Source organism: Trichoplusia ni, chromosome 5 (genome assembly GCF_003590095.1).
Source record: "Trichoplusia ni isolate ovarian cell line Hi5 chromosome 5, tn1, whole genome shotgun sequence".
Taxonomy (NCBI): domain Eukaryota; kingdom Metazoa; phylum Arthropoda; class Insecta; order Lepidoptera; family Noctuidae; genus Trichoplusia; species Trichoplusia ni.
In genome coordinates this window covers 10570657-10597385 of record NC_039482.1, presented here as the reverse complement: position 1 = coordinate 10597385, position 26729 = coordinate 10570657, and the positions used below count along the sequence as shown (strand labels likewise).

The window sequence follows — 26729 nt, the reverse complement described above, 5'->3', positions numbered from 1 at the left end:
GAAAATATTTCTTTAATAAGATACATTGTTTCTAAGCTAAAATAATAAAGATTGAGATTTTTCTGATCCATCAAATACTTTTGATAATACATCAAGGAGATATATTTCGAATTCTTTTCACAATGTATTCATGTATTATGTTAATATGCTCTCCGCGTTTTGATGTGAGGGATAAAATGATCATCTGTTTTCATAAGGCTTACCATTTCAAATCTTAAGCTTACCACATTTTTTTGTTATAATATAGGTAAAACATGTAAAAAGATGGATGAGTAATATTATGAGAAAACTAATGTATCTGTGAGAAGCAAAATAGTTGGAAAACATATGACTATTATTTTGATATTACTTAAAATGAAATGGAATGTCTAGGAGTCGTGACATAAAGCGTCTGAATAAGTTATTTAAGACACCTACGTACTTATACAGGTGTGCACTAAAAGTACTATCAAGAAATCGCCGAGACCCAAATCAATGTTATCAATATTTATTACATTAGGACACCCGATGAAAGGGTTAACTTAAAAACAGTGGATCTGTTAACCTATATACTGCAAAATGAACACGAGAGAGATTTAACCACTCAAAATATATTATACAATTTGTTAATTTTCTTATTTGATATTCTAGACCTACATATATTTGATGAAAATCTGTTACTATCCTTTAATATACATACTTACATATATTAGGTAACATATTCTGTCAAATTACTACCAAATATTAAAAAGCTTTCATATAAAGAGACACAAAAAATCTCTGCGTCGTCTTTTGTTTCACTTTTAAAACAATGACGTCTGAAATACAGTTTCTATTGTTACAGTATGTTCAATCTTCGGCCTCGCTTCAGAACAAACAGCTGATCATGACAGCAAGCGGACAAAAATGAGCAAGATGGCCGTTCCTGACTACGGTCCCAACGTGGACAGCCATTGGATTAATAAAATTAATAGAAAATATATAAATTACAACGAAAATTTCGACGAAGTGAAACCAAAGAAGAAATTTGATGAGATATATGAAGAGAATGAGATACAGAAAAAGAATTTAGATATACATAGGAGTAATGTGCAGAAGATGAAAAGGGAAATGAGGAATTTTGACGAGAGTGACCTTGAGGTGAAGAGCAGGGTCAAGCGAGAGGAGAATGACCCGAGATGTGAGAGCTTTGAGTTCGATGCTAATGATAAGTTTATAACACATCCCCATCCCAGGAACGGGGGAAATAATTACTATTATAATAATTCTAATTGCGTCACCAAAATAACAGGTGAGTGAATTTTTTTTTGCATTGCGAACATTCTATTTGCCTCAAATCTCTTGTAAAATAAAATAAACACTGTGCTAATTATTACCTTCGGATATTTATGATTTAGTTTTATCCACGCGAAATTATGAGAGTAGGAAAACAATCAACTCTCAACTATTTTATAAATATGAAAGTTAGTTATTTCCTGTTTGCTATAACTCTATCCTGCAAACAATCTGAAAATTATGCAAATGGCTTGCCAAAACTGACTTTCAATACATATTTTATTAATATTTCATACATTATTTGTTTTTATCCCCAAGCACGATTACACGCATCAGATACAAATTAGGCATGTTTAAAAAAAATAAAAAAATATGTGCGCCTTTTTCACTGCGCAAAATTTAATTGTGTTAAAAAAAACTCAATTTATTTTTACAACCTTACATGATCATTAAAAACCAACACAAATAACACCAATAGGCGTTACATTAATGCTCATAATTTCGTCTGTATGTTGAGGGTGTCCGTAATTACGGATGAATACGGAAGTGACCGCTTTTCGGGGATTAGCCCGTCCGTCAGGCGACCGCGCGGCCCGGTCCGACCGGTCGGACGGAGACTTCTGTAAGCCCGGAGCGACGTGATATGAGGAGATTTTGAAATTAACTTGTAACTGAATCTGTTTTGTTTGTAATCTGATACATTATTGTAACACACACCCTTCTGGGTACAATGTGATTTGGATTTGGGACTACAAATTTACAAAATTGAACTGCTGAAATTTATAATCTTGAAGTAAATAAATTAGTTTTGGCATACAGAATATGGAAAGGATAAAATATAATTGTTAAATTTTGTATCCTAAAAAACTTAGTAAATGAACCGAATCAAAGCTTAGGAGTAGGTGCTAGTATCATCACCACTGAACAGAAGATGTACTAGAATTTAAAACCATAATACTTACTGATCTGATGGACATTAAAAATATCTTTGTCCCCATTCCATTCTTCTAGAATATTCTAGATGTACTGTACTAACTACTCTCAGTTTCACAAAGTAACTATTGTGATAGTAATACTAATATTGTTCCTTGTTTTTAGCTTCGTCAAACAACATGGTGATAGAGTTGACGTTTGTGGACGTGTTTCGTATAGAGTACCATCCGGAGTGCGCATACGACTATTTAGAGGTGGGTACACTTTTTGTTAACTTACTGTCGAGGAAGAAATTCAATCTAACTAGTCATAGTGTAGTAGTTTTACTGCTAGGATAGACCAGTGACCTATGGGATTCCAAGGTGCCCTCTGTTTGGGATGTGTAGCAGGTTCGATCCTCGTGTATTTTTATAGTATTTTTGTGATCCACAAATGCCTGTTCAAAGAGTTCTTTGTGTAAGTGATTTAAATGTTTGTTCAACTCCTGCAACACCATGATTAAAATCCTTTGTATCAGAATAGTATACAGTTCTTAATGAAATATTCTAGATCCGAGACGGTTACTACGGCTACGCGGACCTCCTGGGCAGGTTCTGCGGGCAGGCCTTCCCGCGGACCCTGAAGACCAAGGGTCCTCACGTGTGGCTGAAGTTCCACTCGGACGACACGATAGAGTACGATGGGTTCCGCATCAACATCGAGTTTAAGGAGGGACCGAGCCGTGAGTACGACAACATTCGAATCACTTCTGAATTCTGATAATCTGAGCCCCTGTTTGGGCGCCAGTACTAACAACTCTTAAAGTATAACAGATGCATTGAGATGTTGTAAGATTTTTGCAATAACTTAAAATCGTTTATGGAATTATTATGCACCAAAATATTTTTGGAAGACTAGTAGCCTTCTTTGTGTTTCATGTAATGTTTTTAGATGTACCTAAATAATGAATAGTGTCAGTCGTTAACTGAAAGAGCGTGTTTCAAAGATTACAATTTAGATAATGACAGTAATCGTCAGTGTTATGGATAAACTAAGTATTTTTTACTTTTACCTAATCTAAGGTAATTTGAATTATGTCATCTTAGATGAACAAAGTTATTAAGAATTAATGCCTTAATTATTAATGATTAGGATTCGACGGATATATGTAATTGTTTAAGTATTTTGCTTACAATGTCAATTTAGATGTTATTTTCAAACGAATAATCTTTAAAAATATACTAAAAGAATTGCTATCTCAATCTGCCAGAAATACTCAAGGTTTTGAATTTAAGAAAATGTTAAGTAACTTCACGCCAATTGAAATTTAGGCCGCCATCTTCGATAAGAAATTATATTAAATTTCCGTTTGATGTAAGACAGCGACTAAAGATAACAACATTTAATAGTAGTTTTTAATAAAAGCTTGTGCCTAAAATGTTATAATGCCCATTTTTTTTCCAGACCTAATACCGGAGTCGTGTTACAAAACTTTTGATGGGCAAAAGTTCGGAGTAATTGACACCACTAAAATTGATCCCACTTGTACGAGTTACCCCAACCAGGCTCTGGATGTGCTGTGGACCATTAAAGCCCCGGAGAATACTAAAGTGAGTAGGAAAAACTATATTATCATTGCATTTAGCTCAGAGATATAATATGTACATAGCGTCCGAATTGCAAGCTATGTCACATCAGGCTATGTCCAAAAGAAAAACGGAATTTTGCGGGATTTTTTCAATAAATGTTGGTTCTATGTAAACCTGATACTGTTTTGTATGTTTCCTGATAAATAAAAATAATGCATGCATAAAACGACTTATAAATTGCAATATTCTAAATTATAATATTTTTTGCAGATTTACCTCAATTTCACAACTTATCAGCTTTCAAAACCAAATGAGTGTAACGAGAACATAATCCAAGTGTTCGAGTCTGTTCATCAGGAAATGGACTCCAAGTAAGTGTAGTTAGCGACTGTATATCTGACCTCCTCAACCCAGTTCCCTGGGCAACACGATACCCCTCCCGCATACCCCTTAGTAGGACTGCTTGTTTGAAAGGAAAGACAAGAAAAGCTGTCTATCTTGAGTAATTTATACTGATTCCCCGGACGGGGTCCAATAACAACGAGGACTAGAAGGAATCCCGTAGTACCGAAACGGTTTCGAAGTTCCAGTGAAGCCGGAATGCTTTTAGTCGGTGTAAGTTAGACATTCCCCCATACCTAACCTAAAATCCTAAAACAAAACAAAACTGCTATTTGAATTTTTTCCACTTTAAACGATAAGAAGCAATCGCAGCAGTTTGCATAATTACAAATACTATTACCAGTTTTAATGGCACACTATGGACACATTGATAATAACACTTGCATACGTTACTGCAATTTTAAATACCCACCCAAGTGCAACGAGCTTTAAGAGCAACAAAGCGTTGTAGAAGTGAGACAGCACTATACACTGGCCATAGCACCCTCTCGCTTCCACAACGACTATATTCCTAGTTTAACATTTCACAGTAAAGTTGCTGCTGAGAAAAACAATTATAATTATAACTTCAGTCTTTATACATCACAAAGACATTAAAATGATTTTAATATAATTATCGTGAGCTTTGCAAAGTGAACTGAGTACGTTTTTACTTCAATAACGAGGATAATATAATATTACTAAAAGTTTAACGACGTCTGCTTAAATATGAACGGTAAAGAATATTTTCTGTCATTAGAAATCTTTTAAGAATATTGTCGAATTTCATATCGAGATATTTTTAGAGAGATCTTGTCAAATCAAAAAGATTTGATGTCTACTTTTAAAAAACGTTTTGACTCAGTATTCACAGTAATAATGATGTGCAATAAACTATATTAATATACAAGAGGTCTAAAACCACATTCTAGATTTATTTTTTCTATTTGAAACTTTTTTTTCAGACTGGCTGAATATTGCGGATCCGTTGCAAATTCTGTGACGACAAAAGATAAAAATGGGAATATTATGTACGTAAGGCTCTACGTGTCCAAGGAGGCTAAGAATGGGACCTCTTTCAATGCAACCTTCAACGCTTACAGGACTTTAGACCCGGCCAAAGATGGTAAGAAGATTACACCCAGCGGTCACTACGAACCTTTTATTGAAATTTTAGCATTGTATGAGCGAGATAGCGTAGTATATACACTCTGTATAGCCGCATTTAGCTTGCATTATAGAATCAGAACCAAATTTCGTAAATAATATTTTGCAGTGCCCGATTTCGCGGAATATAGGAAGATATGTCAGTTTTATTAGTATAGACAGAGACATTTATTATAAGCTGTTGCGACGCGAAATCGTGAGTCAGAATAAACAAGGGGTACCCATATAAATACTTAAGTAATTTTTTGCTGTAATTTATAGCTCTCATTGTAAAACGAAATTTAGCCTGTATTTCTAATATAATCGGATAACGAACTTGAAATCGATTGTTTCAGACAAGTGTCTCGAGGACGAGTTCGATTGTGAAGACAACACGTGTATCGATTTGCAATTGAGATGCGATCACGATGCTCACTGCCGTCTGAAGGCTGACGAAGACAAAGCCACGTGTGATGTAAGTGATTGACCGTTGAAGTTCAATGCATTATTTATATAGAATAATTTTCTAAAGTACGAAGTGGGACGTTAAAATTACCTGAATGTTGCAACTAATTTGTGAAAAGCTAGCCAATGATAGGTGTGGCAAATGAAGGTTATAAAAGATAAGATAAAATATACTTGTGTATGGCTATGCTTCGAAAACTTTCAGAAATTATGACATGAGAGAAATGCAAAAAAGAACACTTATTTATAAATTTGCTATTGGTTGTTCTGGGTGCCTTGCCCAAAGCGTACAAACAAAACCTTATTAACTCAGACATTTTGTCCGTCCGCTTGTCACCAGGCTGTAATCTAATGAACATTAAAATAGAAAATGAAAGCTAAGCAAGGCTTTTTAACCATAACTTAAAATTAACATTGAAATCAGTATAATCTTCAGAGCCGTTTTCTTATTTCTTCATTAACGAATTCAATTCATACACAAGAATACTGAATTGCCATGACTATGTATAAAAAATATAAAGTTGACAGGGGTTGATACCAGATTGGCAGCAATACTGCTGCCTAATTGCTTTTCCCTTAATTGAAGAGTTCAATATCCATAAAAGATTAAAATAGTATGAAGATAAAATCCTCTTTGCTTGCCGGGGGCCAAATATAATTGGTTAGGGACCTCCGGGAGGCAGAGGACTTTGCCAGAGATTTCACGGATCACAGATATTAGAAATCAGTGTAATCAAAGCCTTTTTAATTACTTTTTATCTAATGTAAATTGTGAAATGGTGCACTTTTTTCGATTGGGACAAATAGTATCTACTTGTTGTTATGATGATCTTATATTTTCAAGATCTTTTGGGTTATTCTTTTTTACTTTAGTACATTAAAAAAATACCTGGTGTGTTTTTTAGACAAGAAGAATTTAACCGATGCTTAACACACTATGCAGCCTAGAAGAGCCTTTGTATTAAGATTCCTTTTTAGCCCTTAAATAGAGATCTATAAAAAATCATAAACTCAACATCATAGTCCATCTTCTACCACTTTCTCATTTCTGGTACAGAGGAAGACAGAGTCCACCATCAACCAGCCGCACCTGATGGTAATCCTCATCATCTTCTCTCTCATCCTGTCCGGCATGAGCTTCGTCTTTATCTTCAAGTGTATGCGGAAACTCTACCAGGATCATAAAATTATCAAGGTCAGTATCTAAAAGCACGATGATTTTGACTCCTTTGACCGGTCTATTGAGTTATAAAGAGAGAGGTTTGGAACGTGTACAATAGATAAGTCACTGTCTTGTATTGGGACGGAAATAAGTAATATTGGGTCCACAACCACTATTTGTTGTAACACTGTTCTTGTGGTAGAAACGAGACAGCACATAACATGTACACAATTAACAGTCTTACTTAAATGGGTGACAGTAGATCCACAATTATTATTTTTCTGGAAGAAGGTTTTTAAAATAAAATGCATCCATTATATTAGTAATTATGTTTAAATGATGGATATTCTTATTATTTTTAATAATGAAGCTACTTATAATACATCAAAGTCACTTGAAATTCAATTTCTTGCAGACTTTGCCAAGCGCATGAATGTATGGTACTTGATAAAATCTTGCTACTCGATCAACACGTGTCGCTAGATTCTTAAAACTTATCTTTAGTATATTGTATAAGAGTACCTAAGGCAATTTTAAACAGTATTTTTGATAGTAACTATCGTGAGAATGATTCATTATTAAATGATGTAACAGTTTGACGACCTCCATGGTCGAGTGGCGTACGCACCGGTTTCAAGGTGTCGCTAACTCTGAGGTCCCAGGTTCGATCCCCGGTCGGGTCAATGTAAAAATTGTCATTTCTACATTGTCTCGGGTCTGGGTGTTTGTGGTAGCTTCGTTGTGTCTGAATTCCATAACACAAGTGCTTTAGCAACTTACTTTCGGTTCAGAACAATGTATGTGATGTTGTCCGCATTTATTTATTTATTTATTGTTAGCTTTTCAATTTTAGAAGAAAAATATGATTACTTACCTTTTCAAAAATTTTGATATAGCAACAACAACAAATATAAACATAATGATTTGTTTTTCTCTACAGGAACATATAAGACAATCATGTGAAGACCGGCTCGACAGTTTGGTCGGGAGCCGCCTGACCTTAGACCCCAAGAAATTACAAAGAGACAGTGAACCAAGACAAAGTTTAGAAAGAGACAACCATACAAACGAAATGTTCAAGAAACAGAGAAGTTACTCGTCTAAAACTAAGGTAAATTATTTATTTAATGAACTTTTGCCATGATTAAAAGCCTATTAGAAAAGAAAAGATCAGTTCGATGACATTTTCATAAGTGTAAGCCCAATTTTGTTCGCAACCTGTTTTTTCTAAGATAGAAGTTTTTCTGCCTATGTAGAGTAACAATACCTAGAATATGTCCTAGGTCCATTTAAACGTGTTGTGTAAGGAAATACAAATGGCCTAGATTTCCTAGATTCTCTAGATTTGGTGGATCTAAGTTGCGCGCTAAGATTGAATCCGTATTAAGTTTGGGAATTAATCTTTGGTTTAAAGACGAAGTTTAAGAGCTGTTACACGATATTGTTGTTATATTAGTATAGAACAGGGATTGTGGTGTCTTTGCTTAGACCAACTTATTAAGAAAATGCAGTGTTGTATTTCAGTATGGACCAGAACAATTTGATTGTATTGTGAATCTTCTCCATTAAAAGTTTTTAGAAACGCGACGACTCATATAGTCCTCATAAAAAATCACTCGGCTATTATTCTAGCTCCTAATTGAACACTCTAAAATTTACCCTTTTACCTTTTAGCAACCAAGTATAGAATCAGATTTCATCCAAGAAACCCACTTAGACCTTGATGAAGAACCATGGAGAAGAGAAGTAGAGAGCATGCCAATAGAAGAAGATGTAAGAATTGAGCGCAACGGGAGAACAAGAAAAAGTGATTTAAGTAGAAAAGAAGAGTCAATGAGGAGTAGAACGAGAGTGAGTGAGGAGTGTAGAGAGAAGAGAGAGATAAGAGATGTGTCGGTTGGAGCCCCGGATACGAAGGAGTCTGGCTGTCAGACTAGAGAGAGCCTGTTCCAGACAGATCCTCCAGCGAGTTCGGACGGTGAGAGAGCTTTTTATGTTTCGTAGCAAATATGACATTCGTAGAAAAATGGGGTATTATTGCAAGTAGTGTATAATCCCCGAGTATTATGTATTATATATTTTTTTAAGTTTTCCCCGGGATATAATGCCCAGGTGTTGGTTATTATATAATTTTGAATTTCCTCCAATAATTGCAAAAATTTCAAGATTAATCCTTCAATATTTGCCGATCTGAATAAATACTCTGAAAATTATTTTCTAAAAAGCATATTGGATCCTCGAAGTATTTTGACATTCGTAGCAAATTAGACGTCTGATAGTTTTTGTATTCAAAACATCTTTGTTGTTAAATACTAAAACAACTGTCCACCATTTAATTCTTGAAAGTGTCCAGTTCCCAAAGATTGGATCTGAAGCTGAAATAAGCTGTTTTTTTAGCTCAATCTAATCAGGCCCCGCTCGACTTGCTACGCCGAATCGGGACTGTTTTAGCTTCGCTTCATTTTGTAGTTTAAAAATTAAACCAATATGGTTAGACTGTCGTTCCATTTGGATTACTTTGAAAGGTTTTTGCTATCCGATTTGATTTCAAGGAATCTGGCTCATGACTAGCAGTTTTGTAAATTTTGAACTTTGATTAATTAAATGGACAACAAAAAGTGCGATTACCTGGAAAAATTACATTAGTTTTTCGACTTTTCATAATAGGTATATATTAAGGCATAAATTTTTCATTTTTGGAAATATAGGTACATAGATTCTACAATTATATTTATAATCAACGACAGCGAAAAACCAGCTCGATGAGTCACCATAAATTATCGAGGGATATGATTTAAGAGTAAAAATACCCGAAGCGAAACTTTGAAAATGAGTGAACGTCGTAATCAGTAGAAATAAACTTTTGGCTAGCAGTGGGATATTTCATTTCCGATATTTCTCTCAAACCATATTTAATTTGTTTACCATTGTCTACCATCTCTATATACCATTTATTTCGCTAATTTTAAGGGCTAAGGGCATATAACCACTCACGCCCTCACTACTTACGCTGGATAATTTGTGACCCTAACGAGCCCTAAACCCTTTGCGAGTAATGCCTGACCTAATTACTAGGGCTTAAAACTAATTAACAGTTACGTAGTAATTTTCATACATGGAGTAGTTCAGTTATAGGGGTGGTTAATGTACAGTATTATACTGAATCATATTCAAAGCTAGTTTTCGTTAATTGAGTATTTCGTAGCCTAGAATCTCATATTTTTTGAAATGAGCCTAAAAGCCTTGCATGTTCTTTATAAAAAGACTAGCAGTGGCCCACGACTTCGTCCGCGTGGTTAGAAGATATAAGTTATGACACCGTGGGTTACAATATCACAATTTTCTTATGGAACCCCAATATTTTTGAAATAAATTATATCCTATGTTCAGCAGGGATAATGTAGCTTCTCAACAGTGAAATAAATTTTCAAATCGGGCCAGTAGTTTCGAAGCCTATTCGTGACAAACAAAGAAACAATCAAATCTTTCCTCTTTATAATTCATTTTGTTATATGCCACTCTAATTACTAAGCTGCTTATACAAAACAGATACATCTGAAATCAATCTTCAAGCTCTCATATAATTTGCAAATATTGAATAATTTTCCTCTTAAGTCTCTGAAATACAAATCAACGTACATTTTCATTTTGAACGTAATTTGAACGAAATGTATCAAATGACTCTACCCTCCATATATAATATTACTTTTTCTTTTAATACACTTAACCCCTATCTGTCGCGTGACGTCACAAGAAGAAATATGGCGGGTATAGATGTCGTTTAGGATCTTGAGTATTTAGAATGTTTTTGTGAAGCATTATGGTAAGAAATGGCAAAACTTAGGTGCAGCCATTTTATAATTGTCACGTTAGGTTGTGTTTATTTGTTTTACTTGAACTCCGTGCCACCTCAAATTATAAATTATAATGAGTTTGTCGGTGACTGGTGACCTACACGACCTTCATACACATATCTACTTGAAGATCCATAGAAATAAAGGGCTAAACTGACTGCACGGATAGCCGAGTGGATGAGGAGTTTGTGTCCTTGTGCATGTGATTTGTATGTTTGTAAGAACCCCGCGACACAACGATTAAATTACCTTATGTGGGAGTGGTTTAAAAAAAACATCGAAAAATTAAGTGTATAACGGAATAGTATATCCTCTTTTTGTCTCAGGTTCTGGCACCAACAGTCGAGGGTTTTCGACCTTCGGCTACTCGGGAGCCACCATCATCAGACCCTCGCCACCAGCCGCCACCAACACTTCCGAGATCACCATTGAACTGCTGAAACAAATGCCAACTCATGAACAGAAACCACGTAAGTTAAAATTAAATGTCCGAGAAGTAATAAACTAAAATAAAAATAAGTTTTACATCAACAGCGCTGTGAGAGTGAATTTTGACACTAATGTTCCATTAAGAATGAAAATGTTAAAGATATTTTTTTAGTATCGCTTAAGTTGACACAAAAAAATAATAATGGATCTTGAGAGACTGAATCTTTGAACCATGTATTTGTAAAAATGGAACGCTTAATGGTTTAGGTAATAAGGAACGTAAAAAGCTTTACAAGGTAAAGGTCAATAATTATTTCGAAAATTTCGTTTTTATTCGGACTTAATTGGAGTCCATAATCATAAGCTCGTGATAACCACTTGACGAAAGTCATTCACACCAATATTTCAATTAATTAATGATCTATTTTAATTGAAACTTAACAGAAAATAACCCGAGACACAAGAATTAATAAGACATTCAATCTCAGAGCTAAACCTTGAAACTGGAAACTTGACAGACAAAGTTTTAAAACCAAATTTACCACCAACAAAGAACAACTCACAAAGGGTAACTCAAGTTGGGTTTAATATCTGTATTAAGTATCGCGACACTACAGCCACTAAAATATTTTAATTTAACATGAAACACTATTTATTATGTAACCTCAGAACCTATTTGAAATTCCGAGTAAGGTATCATTCATCACTTTTAATAGGTTCAAAACAAAATTGTCTGCCCTTTGAAGTGCCCGCCAATTTAAAAGCTTATTTAAATAGAAATCACCATTTAATAACTTGAAGTTAAGTTATTTATCAACAGCGACAGTGATCATTATGTTATAACTACGATTAATACACGTTTTGGGGCGTATTTTGATTTATTACTTGAACGTGGTAACTGTACATAGGAGTCATAAATGGGATGGGAAAAATTGACTTTATTACAATACAGACCCAGAAGAAGTAGGCCATTTAAAAGAAGTTTGCTGCGAGCTCTATTTTCGAACGATTTTGGCTCTATTGCTCAGAAATGGTCTAAGATAGACATACAGACGGATTGATGAAATGTGTAATGCATAAAGACACGTTTCGAATGTTTGATAGAAGACGTTCTTCAAATCCATTAATTGCAAGTGAAATAAAGTGGAATTAATGTTTTACAATTGAACTCAAGTTTCGACAGCTTTTATAATAATATTGGCTTAGTTTGCGTTGTCTGCAGCTGACTTTAAATCAAGAAAATTAAATCCCACCAAAAACATTAAATGTAAAAAAATGCCAAGTCTCTCGATGCAGTCTTTCCATCGTAAAAAGTTTTGAGATCTCATAGAAGCCAAGTCCTATTCAAAATATTTTGTAGTTATAAATCAACATTTAGTAATTGTATCAATAGTTTTCTTTATATTATAATTATAGTGACTTGGCAATGAGCACAAATTAAAAGCTGCTTGATGCCTGGAATTATGTGCAAATGTTACTGACGAGACCAGTGATCAGATTATTTGTTATGTGTGAATCATGATGGTCACTACCGACTACATGCTCCAATACAATAATTAAGAATACCTTACTGACTGCCGTTGCCGAAATTCGGTTGGGACGACACGGATAAACCAAAAGAAAATTAATTTTGTGATATTAATGTTTACGCATGCGGTGTGTGTAACTTTCAACTCCTACAAATATGCCGTTTTATTTGTTTCTTCTTGTGCTCATTGCCAAGTCACTATAATTATAATATAAAAAAAACTATTGATACAATTACTAAATGTTGATTTATAACTACAAAATATTTTGAATAGGACTTGGCTTCTATGAGATCTCAAAACTTTTTACGATGGAAAGACTGCATCGAGAGACTTGGCATTTTTTTACATTTAATGTTTTTGGTGGGATCTCATTTATTTTTTGTAAGTGTATTTCTTTCTTTTTTTTTAGGTGTCATAATTTCTAGGACTTCAGCTACTGCTTTGCTTAGAACCCATTCTCTATCTCTATCTCTTTTGTTTCTTCTCTGAGACTTCGTTACTTCTAATGTAAACAAGCTTAAACTTATATATATATGCATATATATATCTACTAACTTACAAACTATAGCTAAACTAAACTAAATAACACGTAAAGTTCTCCGAATATCAATTATCACTACAATATTTTTTAGTTTCGAAATGGTTTTTCATAGACAGGTGGCGCTATCAAATGAAAATTATCGAATTATTCTGAAGTACTACTTAGACTGCGCTTTGTAACGAAACCATAGCGCGATTCAGACACGTACAACGCCATCTATCGAGCGCGCATACAATATTTATCGCAATACAATGGAGTTTTAGCTTTATTAATTTAATGAATTATGAATTTTATGTATTAATTTGTATTAATGATAGTCTGTGTATTACATTTATATTATTCTTTTCTATTCTATGTATGTATTCATCCAATTGAATAGGTACTTAAACAACGAACAAAGTTAACAATGCAGTCAAAATCCATACATAATGTTCTTGCCAAACCGCAAATATAAAATTGTTTTCTATGGCATATTATTTTTTAATGTTTTTATAATTTTTCCTTTATATGTGGCTAAGGACCTATCTTGGTGCAAAATTTGAAGTTTCTAAGTCTGCTAGAAGTACCTTAGATTTTTGATGATCTGTCAGTGAGTCAGTGAGTCAGTGAGTCAGTGAGTGACAAAATGGTGTAACTTTGATCGACCGTAACTCCTAAACCATTAATTCAATTGGCATGTAATTTCGAACTTAAGCTTGTTCTAATGCCTACTATTATTCCCCGAAAAGCTAAACTCCTAGCTTTGTCCACGTCGAAGATACAGGGGGGGCGAAACAGCCGCGAATCGCTTCGAGAAAAGATGGTACGGCCGTGCCCGTTTTGCTCGAGACTTGGCAGGGGCACTGCCGTGCCCTCAGATTCAGTTTTAGTTTTGATTATTTGAGAGACGTGAAGGTTCAATACTCGGTTAACTGTCTACGCTAAAGGTCACTGCAGCTTAATTATCTAAAAATTGTTCTGTTTCTATCTAAAAGCGGCTGTGTAAGTCTTAACTTATTTGATGAAATACATTTAGATGAGGCGTCAGATAACTGGTGTACATGTGAAAACGAAGATCTTAGTTATCCAGATAAACATACTAAAACAGCTTTGAACAAGTCGAACGATATTTGAATCGTGCAATTTAAATCTAAACTTATGAAGGTTTGAGCCTTTAATATGCTTTAATAAAAAAGGTTTTAATTTTGTTTATAGCAAAGAAGCTCCCCGACCGTCGTCCGATCAGCACGGAGACGACGCGCTCCGCTCCCGACGTCATCATCGTGTCCAAACCGATTCGCTGAGGATGACCCCCGGGGCCCCCGCCGTGGGCCCCGACGCCCCCGGACACCTGGTACCCGCTGGAGGCCAGGGCCAGGCCCGAGGGCTGCTACCACCACCACACCTGCATGGACTTCTCAAAGAGCATGTCCTTCGACAGCTGTGATGGCTACTATAGCAAGTACTTTGACGAGAGACCAAAGCTCATTTATGACTATTGCCTGAAAAGTGACTTTGAGTACAAAAAGGCTCGGACTCTGCCTAGAAATTTAGGTTCTTCTATGGACTATAAGCCTAGAGTTTACCCCCAACGCAGTGTGTGTTTCTACGGCATAGACGATGAAGTAGAGCAGTGCAGAAGAGCGCGGAAGACGTTTGTGGTGAGAGCTGACGTAGAGCCCCATAGATAACATTTGTGAGGACTTTTATAGCATTTTTATATAGTTCTAGGATTTTGTTTGTGACTTAATGTTAAGTAATAGAGTAATGGACGAATACCCAAACGTCAAGTTTGAAGACACTAAGTCTCATGCTGTCACCGTCGCATTAAGATGAATGGAACGACATACAAACATTTAGTGGCGTTTTAGTATTCGAGGGGAAGTTGTTCATTTTGTGATTGTTTTAGTTGTTTGTTGATTTAGAAGTTTCTTGATATTTAATGAGGGAAAAGAAGCCTCAACCAATTTTGTCTCTTTTTCAGATTCATTGAAGATGTTTTACGAAAAACTATTTTTTAATAAATTCTAGTAATCTCATTTTGGTCTCTTTATTATTTATCTTAATATGAAATATTTTTGGTATTTAAACTTTGAACGTTATTGAGTGACAAGTTTCTTGTAAATCGTTGCTGATTTCTCTTTTTTTTTGTTTGAACAGGAAAACACAAATAGCTAGATAATTAATATTTATAAATGTTAGCTATACAGATGAAATAAACGCACATTGATTTTATTCTAGGTGACTTCTGCTTCACAAGAGGCCTGAACATATATTATATATGTACATACAGAACCAAATACTGCCATTGGTTGTAATATTATCGAATAAATACTGTGGAAGCAAAAAAACAGCCAAGTGCGAGTCGGGCTCGCGACACTAACGGTTCCGTACAAATAGGCTAAAGACAAACAGACTTTTCCCCCATCACGAATATATATAGGTATATACGTTAATCATTATTGTTTTGCTATAGCGGCAATAGAAATGCAACAATGCAAAATCAGCTATCTAGGTATCAAAGTTCATGAGATACAGCTTGCCGAACGATGGACAGATCAGCTGAGCCTGTGATAGTGTACCGTTATTACCCTTTGGTACGGACCCCAAAAATTAACAAATTTTAATTAATGTATTTAATAATTATATGTAAACTGTTTCTGTTATATACGGTTCCTTAATTATTTTGTTGAAAATATATGTTCTATATCACATGTCTATCACAATTTATAACCATGTGATTTTTTTAAAGAGTTTAGGTTTTATCATTTAAAATGAATATATTTAAGAATTCATTTGTGCCAAATAACTTCCACAGTATTTATAAATTAAGAATTTCCTGCAAATATATTATTATTACATAATTTTTAAATGAATAAATTGACTCAATAAAACGTTTTTCTATTGATTACTATTTATTTAAAGTGCAATTGCAATTTATGTAAAAAAATGTACATTTGTAGTTATAAAATATGAGATTAATTTATAAATTATTTGTTTTTGAAACGAAATATTTATTTATTGATCATTTATTTACACATGATTGAAGTCTTCCAAAACATTTGTTTTGTTACAAACTAATATATTTGTTAAGTTTTCTTATCGCCTCATTGATGGTAGTGTCCACATTAATAATATCAAAAAGTAAAATTAAAAACGAAAAAAAATGGGAATCAATGTTTAAAACACTAATAATTGAATAACAAAATAAGTATTCGTTACTACCGCTAAATAACAACACTGCAAATTATTTTTCATACATTATAAATTTTAACATTACTGCGAAATACACTACCAAACTAATACTCACAACTATTCGATTGGCAAAATTAATTTGGCTCTTCTGCGATTACGAAATAAAATCTTTGATGAAAGAAGACCGAATGAACTGAAAACTTTTAATTAAAATGAAATGAGATTTATGAATCTCTTTTTACATCGTAGTAATTGCAAAAATTGGCATCGACCCGTCATCAAAGTAACTGAAACTCACACCTTGCAATTGAAGTCTACATATATTCATCATGTATTTATAATGTGGACACAAGACATTTTATTTGACAAAAACTTTTAAACATTTAAATATTAGTCAATAGGTAAATAAATAGACCAATTCGAAATAAATATTTAATAAGAATCAATAATAAATAAGTGAAATTTATAATTGTAAATAATAATAAAATTTGTAGATACAATTTGAATAAATAAATCGTTTAGATTATCAAATCAATTATTTTAAATTAATGTTACATTTATTATCAAAATTTGACAATATGTTGTTAAAAGATTTTTGGTATAAATGAAAAGAATTTTATTATTACATTTAAATGAATATTAAAAAAATTGTGAATAGTTCACATTTAATTAAATAAGTATTAGCATTGTGAAGTTTTTGGTTACAAATTTGTGAAAAGATATTTATTTTAGAATTTACTACTATATGGTATGTATATTTTATTTAAATGATTAAAATTGGTGTGTGCATTTCTAGTCAACATTTTTTCTTATATATTAGTTACCAAACAATGTGAAACATGTTGTGATTTATAGATGCGCTAAATGATATCAATAATTAGTTGGAATAAATGTGTTTCTTGTTTATCTAAGTAACTAGAGCAATGCTTGTGCACAAAAATAAAGATTTAAAAACTTTGGAACGTTACCGATGGTCAAGTCGCTTAATAATTATAACTAGTGAAGAGCTATTTTTTTATTTGGGAAAGAATATTAATGACATCAAAAACTCCATGGGTTCAAACAAAAAACACAAATACTAGTAAAATATTCTGACTCACCAGAGCCCGACCACTAAATTAATTTTACTTTGTAATTACAAATAACGGAAAATTCCTCAACCAATAGGGCAAAGGAATGGCGAACCTTTACAATTCGATTTTAAACTTCCAAATTTAAATTAATCGAATAACAAAACTTCAAAAGGTTTAAGACGTGGTGGGGGTACTGCGCTAAAATTATTATCAGCCAATCACAACGCTATAAGTTTGTAATTCAATTTCGTTGATGCGTTTTAATCAAGTAATTTGGTTTAAGATGGTTCGTTGATGTTTCTTTTGTAATTTGTTTATGATTTCGAGTTAATCTCAAAGTTAAGAAAGGGTTAACTGTTGTCAGATTTTACAGACATGGCGACATGGATGGTTATTTTCATCAACGATGCCATTTGACAGCGATATTCATTTAAACAGCTAATGACCTACCACCCTAAAACATTCTTTCAGGTATAGATGGGAGACGTCGATAAAACCGTTAAAATGCAATAACTTTTTCATTCAAATAATACTTTGACACAATTATTTTGATCTTTTTATTCATCTAACTGTCCAGTGACTTCCAAGGGAAAACGGGGCTTTGTTCCCCAAAAACATCGCACCAAGTTAACAACTGAAATTACAACTTGAAAATAAAGAAATACTTTTTGTTTAAAAAACGCGCGGAATTTCAGCTCTTTGTTGAATTGTCAGAATAACTCGGATCTTCACGCTCGTTCACGAAATATAAATCGTCTAGTTATCTTTTTTGTTATAGGGTTAAAATGGGGATGTTTTTGAGAACGAGGTCAAATTACGTGATTAAGGTCCTTTCGTTTTAAAGGTTTTCATTTTGACTTTGCAGTTTTTCTTGTCTGAAGGTCAGAACAATGCAAAAGGGTTTCTTCATTTTAGAGTCAGCAAATAGATATATCTTGTGATACTTTTAATTGTCACGTGACTTTAACTTATCTGCATGATATAGAACGATACCATATGTATTATTTGAATGCTTTTATGTGTTTTTTTTAAATGCTTTCAATGTCTTACTGGTCAAATAATAATTCCCCAAGCCTGAGTTGTAGGTCTTGTTCAATAAAAATATGTTTTAACGATTTATTGAGAGGCGAGACGAAAACCACGTTCATTTTATTTAAAGATACACATTTTTATTGAAATATTGACAGAATTGAACCAAAAAATTGTTAATTGAAATCAATTTGAAATGTCTTTGCCTTTGTTTTTCTTCATAGTTTTTTATTGTTATATAATTATTTGATATATATCGGCTTCGTATTCCTTTAGTAAATAGTGTAAATACATACTATGTACATAGATTAATGATTTATATATTGTTAAATTTGTAAGTAAATAAATTTTAAGCGTTTTTCTTTATGAGTGTTTTATTCTTAACCCTTTATAGATACACAAAATGAACATTACGAAACATCAAAAGGAAAAGAAATTTATGTATTTAATTTTTGTATGAAATCACCAATATTTTACTACGAAATATACTTTTGATTTTTGGTCATTTTTTCTATGCGTTAAACCTATATTTAAAATATATCCATATTTCGCCGAAACACGTTTTAAACAAAAAAGCAGTCACTTTTACATGTATTCTGCAAAACTTTATCTTAACGAAAGTTGAGGGACAAAAAATGTGTCCCATCCGAAATTTCGAATATTCGGAGCTAATAACCCGTATTTTGTAAAAACCCATTTTATAAACATTTTACTGGTCATATCAATAAAATAATAACAAACTCAGTATTTTGTACAAACCTCTGGCTTTTCCTCGGAGTTTCAAATCCCAGAACAACATAATATAGTATCTAAGCTAGCACTTTAAAATTCTAGTCACAAAGCTGATATAAACGTCCCGTCTTCTGCTCAAATTATTTATTGTTGCAATTTTCTGCGACTCAGACAGTGCATCCTAATGTGGAAATAATAAACGGTTTTGAAATAAGGCGAGATAATATAATGATAACAGTTTTTAAAAATGTCATAAGAAAGTAAGCAAATACACACACAGTTTACCTGTTTACTTGTAAGTTTGTATAAAACTTCCCCAACGTGCAAACGTCTTGACTAAATATGATAAAAATTCGCTAAGGAGCCAGCTGGTATTTGGATTAAACACATATTACTATATTCCCAGCGATAGTAACATCATCATCAAAATCTCAGCCTATAGCTATCCACTGCTGGACATAGGAATCCCCATACGTCCTCCAGCGCGACCGGTTCATTGCCACCTACATCCAACGAGACCTAGCGGCTTTAACCAGGTCGTCGGTCCATCTGGCAGTAACATCACATCGAGAAAAACTATATGTAAAAGTTAGTCCATAAATAAATGAAATACATTCACAGACTTTATTCAGCAAAAGTATTTATACAAAACATTAAGAAAGCTTTGATCAAAGAATCGTTTATTTATCTCCCTTGTTAAATCTGTAAGGATGAATAATTCGAGCGGGACTCTAATGGAAAACGCTAACAAAGTCACGTCTGACTACTACTTGACACTCGGGAACACGGGATATTCACTAAACTATACAGTGTTTAAAAAGAAAAATAATAATGAAAAGTATAAATATTATTTACTGTTCTGATATTTATAAATAACTAGCTTTTCGCCCGCGGCTTCGCCCGCGTCGAGGTCGGTTATATCGCGTTTCCAAGATAACTCTTCAAAAGTCCGGGATAAAAACTACCCTATGTTCTTTCTCAAGGTCAACTCTGTCTCTGTACCAAATTTCATTAAAATCATTTCAGAGGTATAGACGTGAAAACGTAACAGACAGACAGACAGACGGAGTTACTTTCGCATTTATAATATTAGTAGGGATAAATACTACATATAATGTAGTTTTCCCGCTACTGGGCACAGGCGTCTTCTCAGACAGGAAAGGTGTCTCATGCAAGTGTTATGCGCATTGTCATTCAGTTGCTAAAAAAAATCGGATATCAAATAAATGTAAACAGATATAATAGGTATAACTGTTATTATACCAGTAAATATTTTGTGGACCATGGAACAAAAAAAACAGGAAGTGGCACTACACTTCGTGTAGTCAGTTAAAAAAATTACCATAACTTCGTTCCTTAATTATAAATATTTAGTTAGTTTAGTTCATTATAAATATTTCGTTCATTTTTAATGTGCAAAACCATTTAAAAAAATACAGTCGAATTAATAACCTCCTCCTTTTTTTGAAGTCGGTTAAAAATGCAAGGAACTATGAAATAATTAAAAAACTATGAAAAAATTAACAACAAAACAAACATGATGATTACCATTATATTATTTCGGCATATAAATTAAATAACACACGTAAGAAATGTAGTGGTTTCTTAGGTTTACGCGAATGTTAGACATTGAAATGAAACTACTTTTACGGATTTTTTCGCGGTTTAATTTTAGATTTTAGTTCCCGATGTTTCGAAACCTTTGCAGGTATCATGGTCACGGGCGAAAGAAATGCCTAATTTTGAAATCTTCTTAAATCTGTCTTGTAAATAAAGTTGAATATGACGACACTGGGTCGTACCACAGCCGTCTATTGTCACTTCCCTCCACTCGCCCGCTCCATGTAATAACAGACAAATAGAGAGTCCGCCTCATACATCATCCTCGTTCGTAAATACAATTTGTGTTTAAGTTTGCCTCCAACAAAGTCTGTTAGCTTTGCACTGAATTTATTGCGTCATCATATAGTGATGTGCGCCGGATTTATTGTACCGTGCTCTGTATTATTGCTTGGTGTACTTATTTATTAACTTTGGTTTTAAGTCAAGTAACTATTGATTTATGGGTATTTTATAAGAAGAATAAAGAAATGAAAAAAACAAATTCTTTCTGGAATTTCGTTAAAAAAAAAATTGAGTGTCATAATTTTGTTAAACACATCATTGAAGTTTGGGTATTAATATACCCAAACTACCCATTGCAAGATAAAAAGATATTGTGCGTCACCTTAATAGAGATTTTTTTATAGGTATCAGAATCAAATGTGCTGTAATTATCGAGTAAAATTATTTGAATTAAATTAGTCAAAAACTGTGTTTCAAATTAACGTTTGCGATTCTTGTTTACAAATACAAAAAAAACTACAAACCCTAATTCAGACAAAGTACTTCTTACTAAGATATCTCTTACAAATAACTATCTGGTCTAAACTACTTAAGTTGGACAGACCAAAACCCAGATTATGACAGTAATAATCACAGCACGTTTGTTATTAAGTGGTCTGCCATAACTACTTGGAAGTTTGTTAATAAGACATAACATGCTCCATAAACGGTCACGCATTTATAGCGTTATTACGTCCCTTTGATGTGGACAAGTATAAGCTGTGCGTTTATGGAGAACGATAAGATTATTTTTTGTTTTAATTATTTATTACAAGTTAGAGTCCTGTTTTTGATTGAATGATTATAACACTTGGTTTATTGACCTTTATTTCTAATTAAATTGGCAAAAAAATACACTTTAAGTCTTAATTTGAACTAAAATGTCCAATAAAATAAGACAAAAAGTACGGAAACTAAGTTGAGTTGAGTATCGATAAGGTCTTTTCTAGTATCTTAGTTGGTCTAATATCATTCAGAACAAACAATAATCTTTTTAAAATAAAACTTAAATTCAAGCCCACAGTAGCTTTATAAAAGGTAAATAATATTACGGAATCAGTTATGAATACACAACCACAACAAATCTACATTTAAGGCGACACTGTAAACCAGAAACCAGTGCTAGTACTATATACTCTTACAGCAGCACTATCACCATTGAGTAAGCGAGAGAGAGCGCTACATATTGTAGAGCAACTTCTCACTCCCACATTAACAACATCCCTTACAGACCTCATGGTGAGCCCGCAGGTAGAACATAAATTTCGCTGCGAGTATTTCGAGGCAGAGTAATGTTAACACCGTCCCGCTATTGTAAGTGCATTTATATATTTTCGTTATCCCTGAATCAGTATACAGGTAACAATTGTTTATGAGGCCGAGTTGTATGGTGGGGAGTCGCGGTGATTCTTTACTGGAGGTCATGTTTTCTATTGTATTAACATGTTTGATTTAAATTTTCACTGTATCCCGCTACTGGGCAAAGGCCAAGCCAAATCCTTCTACAATTCTCTATCCTAGGTCACCTTGAACCAGCTGTGCGACAGGTGCTTAAATCATATAGCTACCGCTTCCTAGCTGACTCCTATTGTGTAGTGACTTTTGCTCAACGGTCACATGGTGATTGAAAACAAATAGAAAATTTTATTCGTTTAAATTTAAATTTAAGTTTTAATGATTAAAACGTGACTCACCGTCTAGAACGTGGAACATGGCTCTATCTGGTTGTGTTATTTTTATAAAAACGGATAAAATCACTGTCGTATGAAGATTGCAAATGAAAATGGACAAATATTGAACAGAAAAGCTTATTACGCAATAGCCAACGAAATACTCCGCCAAATACAAAACGGAAACTCACAAATTTATTCAAAATGGGAAATTCAGAAATCATATGACAATCGTGAACCGCAAAACATCTCATATTGTTCTTACCACAGACAGACATAAAGCCCAGTTAATACCATATACGTCATTGGGCTTTACTTGTCACGGCACGGGCCTTAGCCCATAGCTCTGCCTCCCCTCAAAACTTAGAGAGCGCGAAGCAAAAACAGCAGATAGCTTAAAAACAAGAGGGAGGGTTCAGACTCGCGATTTATACGCGCGTATATGCACGTTGTTGAATAATGCACTATTTTTATAGATTTTATAAATTAATCCTTTAATCAAATTACATACAAAGACTCTACTAGTAGATAGCTAGAGCTATATTTCGTCTGAAACGAGCAGCAACCTTATACATCTTAATATTTACGTTTTTTGTGTATATAAACTGTTAAATAAAAGCAGTCACACTCAGAACAGGCTTTTAAAGATCACATGTACTATAATGTACTTATTATGTTAGTTCAATACGCAAGATCAAAGTCGTAGAATAATGCACAAGACCTTTAACGTCATTCACTATACTATTTAGCTATATAGTCGAACCATATATAGAGGGTAAACATATATACATAATTAGGCGCGTCGAGTACCATGAGCATACAATGTACACGCTTTGACATGCTTCTAACCTTGCAAGTGCAAGAGATACCCTTGAATGGTTGGTGACAAGGATATCAGTCACACCACAACTGCCTTTGAACAGGCGATTTCCAAAACCTCTTCTCAGAGAAAGTCGCCAGTCTGAACCTAGTCTTGCAATGGGGAACACGTAGCGCCCCCTAACGTGCATAATAATAAATTTTAAAGCCGCTGTAAAGCGATGAGCAGTTTACTACCCCCGAGGGTGAAATATTTTTTCTTTAAATATTCGTCTAAAAGACTTTTGCATTGCAAAGCATTGTTTTTGAATGTTCTGAAGATACCTAAAAATCGTAAATTATCCACTGTGAGGAAAATCATACTTTTCCTCAAAATATAATTTAAGATACGAAATTGCATTCCCACATATTTAATTTCCGTAGCCATCCGTAAAGGTTGTGACAGCTTCATGTGTCTAGATTATGCTAAGACTTTTTACAGCATTCTACCTTTTTAGAAAATAACCGTAACTGCAAACAAACACACAAACACATTTCTCATACAAATTTCAAGACATTCATAAAAGCAAAGCCTTCACTTACAGGTGCTAATTAATATTTCTAAGCATTTGCTAAAAGCGTAGCCTGCTACGACGTAGCTTGTAACGCCGTAGCAATGCTACGAGGGCTACGTGACATACGTAGCCGGGAATTTATTTTCTGCGGAGGTTGATTATGCAATAAGATTTAATAATTTAAGTTATTTCTGTTCCTCGAGGCGTATATGATAAAATTGTTGACATTTTTGATGTCCAGGATTTTAGGTATGCTTTAAGTCGTCTACGCCCAAATGGACAAATATTGTAAAGAAAAGAGAGGGAAACCTTTGCCCTAAAATGGAACATTAACAGTTAAATACTAGTTTCTGCCAATAACACAATCATTAGTAAACCAATGTGAAGACTAAAACTCTTAAACAATCTAATCTACCATTTAACATTACCGCCTACTTAGCTCGTAAAACCCAGCGAACGCTACAAACAACGTGATTCACCTAGCTTCAGCAATTAGTGTCGCGAGAGCGCGGCCGACACTCCACCGACACTCGCCGTGTCGAGAGACGCGACACTCGTCTAATTAGAGAAGCGAGACCGCTCTAGCTTGGGGTGACCATGATTATAAGTTAATTTACAAGATTTTTGTTTAAATATTTATTTTGTCTTTGTCTAGTATTTATAAGCTTGAATAATTTTTGTGTTTTCGACAGAAATTCATAAAAAATAATAAAATCCTATTAACCAAGGAAAAGAGTTTGAATTCTTTTGGATTTGTTTTTGACTTTGGGTCAAAAAAATAATAAAAAATAGCGTGGAAAAGAAAGTCTTATCAAGCAGTATCTAGCAGTCATATCTAGCAATGGGACGCACTGTACTGATAATTATAAATTATAAATTGAATCTATTTCTTTACATCAGCACAGTTAATAAATAAACCAGACCAATAACAATTTTACTTAATAAAACATATTTCCAAACTCATACCCACCCTAGTCTAGAAGCAAACGAGCGATCACAACAGCTTAAGCCGTCGCTAAGAACATTTCATTTGCGGCACAGTGCAACTTGTGTTGCTGACTGTACGAGTGACGTCACAACAATTGACGACCGGTCTGTACTGCGGCGTAAATATTAATGTTATAGTTTGGAATAGTTCTGTTCGAGACTAGTTCTCGTGCGGAGGTTGTATACTGGATGTGTTTGTAGAGATACTATTTAGTTCCGATTTACAGGACTTCCATGATATTTGTAGAGAGATGGTAGAGGTATTTTTTGGGTTTGTTTTTATGGGGATGGTAAGTACTAAGTACGTATATTTGGTAGGAACACAATCTTCAGACGTATTGCTCTGAATTAAAATTATTTTTGTATTGGACTGCCAATTTATTGGATTATGAAACATCACGTTGTGATTGTTATCTGATATAAAACGCAGATGAAACTTTCGAGCCCAGCTAGTAGTAAATGTAGTAAATTCTAATGGCGTTTTAAATAATACCCTCATTCCATACAATTTGTTAAATGAATCACGAAGTATTTTCTGTACTAAAGAAACGCGTTAGGATTTTCTCTAAACATTTTCTGTTGGCTTCTCTCAGATAGTTAATTTAATCAGCACAAACCGCAAACAAAAAAAACATTTCTAGCCACAATTCTCTGACAGCGACGTATACCTTACTCAGAAGCCTTTTGGCTTCCAATATAATTCAATAACGAAACCTTTCATCTAAGTTAAACTTCATAGGTTTGAACGTAAACAGTCACGTAGTGTTATCTCACGGTGTTCCAATAACGTGAGTTACGTTACGTTCGTCAGTAAGTATCAGATTGGAAGGAATGAGTCGCATTTCGACTGAGAGTCAGCGCGAATCTGCGGGCGGTGTGTGCGTCAAGATAGAAGGAACACGTAGGTTGCAGTTTTGTAAAAAATTGACTTGAAAACAAAATGTTATCTAGTTTTTTACAAATAATTTAGTAGACAAGGCAGTTGATGCTCTTAAATACAATGAAGCACATTTTTTTTTCGAATAACAGCACGGATCGCCGATTGGTTGAGGTCACCACGCCAAACCTATTGAGCGCGACGTGTCGCTTGTTCGATCTCCGTATCATAGGCATTTTTCTTTTGTCGATTCGTAAATAACACTCGAGAATAAATGTTAAGATTTTTATTATTTCTCTATTTTATTATAGCAGTACAAACAGTTACAGCACTTGAAACACCTAAATCGCAATTTGAACACTTCAACGGAAAAACATTTATACATAAATAAAACTATACCTTGCCCCGCCATCTTGTCGCCCTCATACCCGAAGCTCCATTCTCGAAGTAGCACAAACTCGATATTGCAGCCATGACACTTATAGACAAAGTCGTACCAACTTCGAAACGAAATGAAAATCCCGTTAAAGCCAAGGTGCCTTTGATTTCGCCGAACAGATTCCTTGAGAGCGAATAAGATGCATGCGGGTTCCAAATTCTATGTAAATTGAGTATTGATGCAAAAGGTGTCACGGCTTTGAGTTTCAAATGAAAGAAAATAGTATTTT

General features: G+C 33.9%; 1 protein-coding gene across 1 annotated transcript in view; it reads left to right on the top strand.

The window, feature by feature from the left end:
* Positions 1–16095, top strand: part of LOC113494466 (neuropilin and tolloid-like protein 2) — a 129006-nt gene extending 112911 nt beyond the window's left edge. Inside the window, exons 4-15 of the mRNA XM_026872814.1 lie at positions 824–1270; positions 2353–2441; positions 2737–2908; positions 3631–3776; positions 4026–4126; positions 5102–5262; positions 5639–5757; positions 6805–6942; positions 7850–8020; positions 8584–8887; positions 11090–11233; positions 14457–16095. Coding sequence (XP_026728615.1) covers positions 824–1270; positions 2353–2441; positions 2737–2908; positions 3631–3776; positions 4026–4126; positions 5102–5262; positions 5639–5757; positions 6805–6942; positions 7850–8020; positions 8584–8887; positions 11090–11233; positions 14457–14545 — 2081 coding nt within the window. The 3' untranslated portion in view covers positions 14546–16095. The remainder of the gene's footprint in view (positions 1–823; positions 1271–2352; positions 2442–2736; positions 2909–3630; positions 3777–4025; positions 4127–5101; positions 5263–5638; positions 5758–6804; positions 6943–7849; positions 8021–8583; positions 8888–11089; positions 11234–14456) is intronic.
* Positions 16096–26729: the final 10634 nt, after the last annotated feature.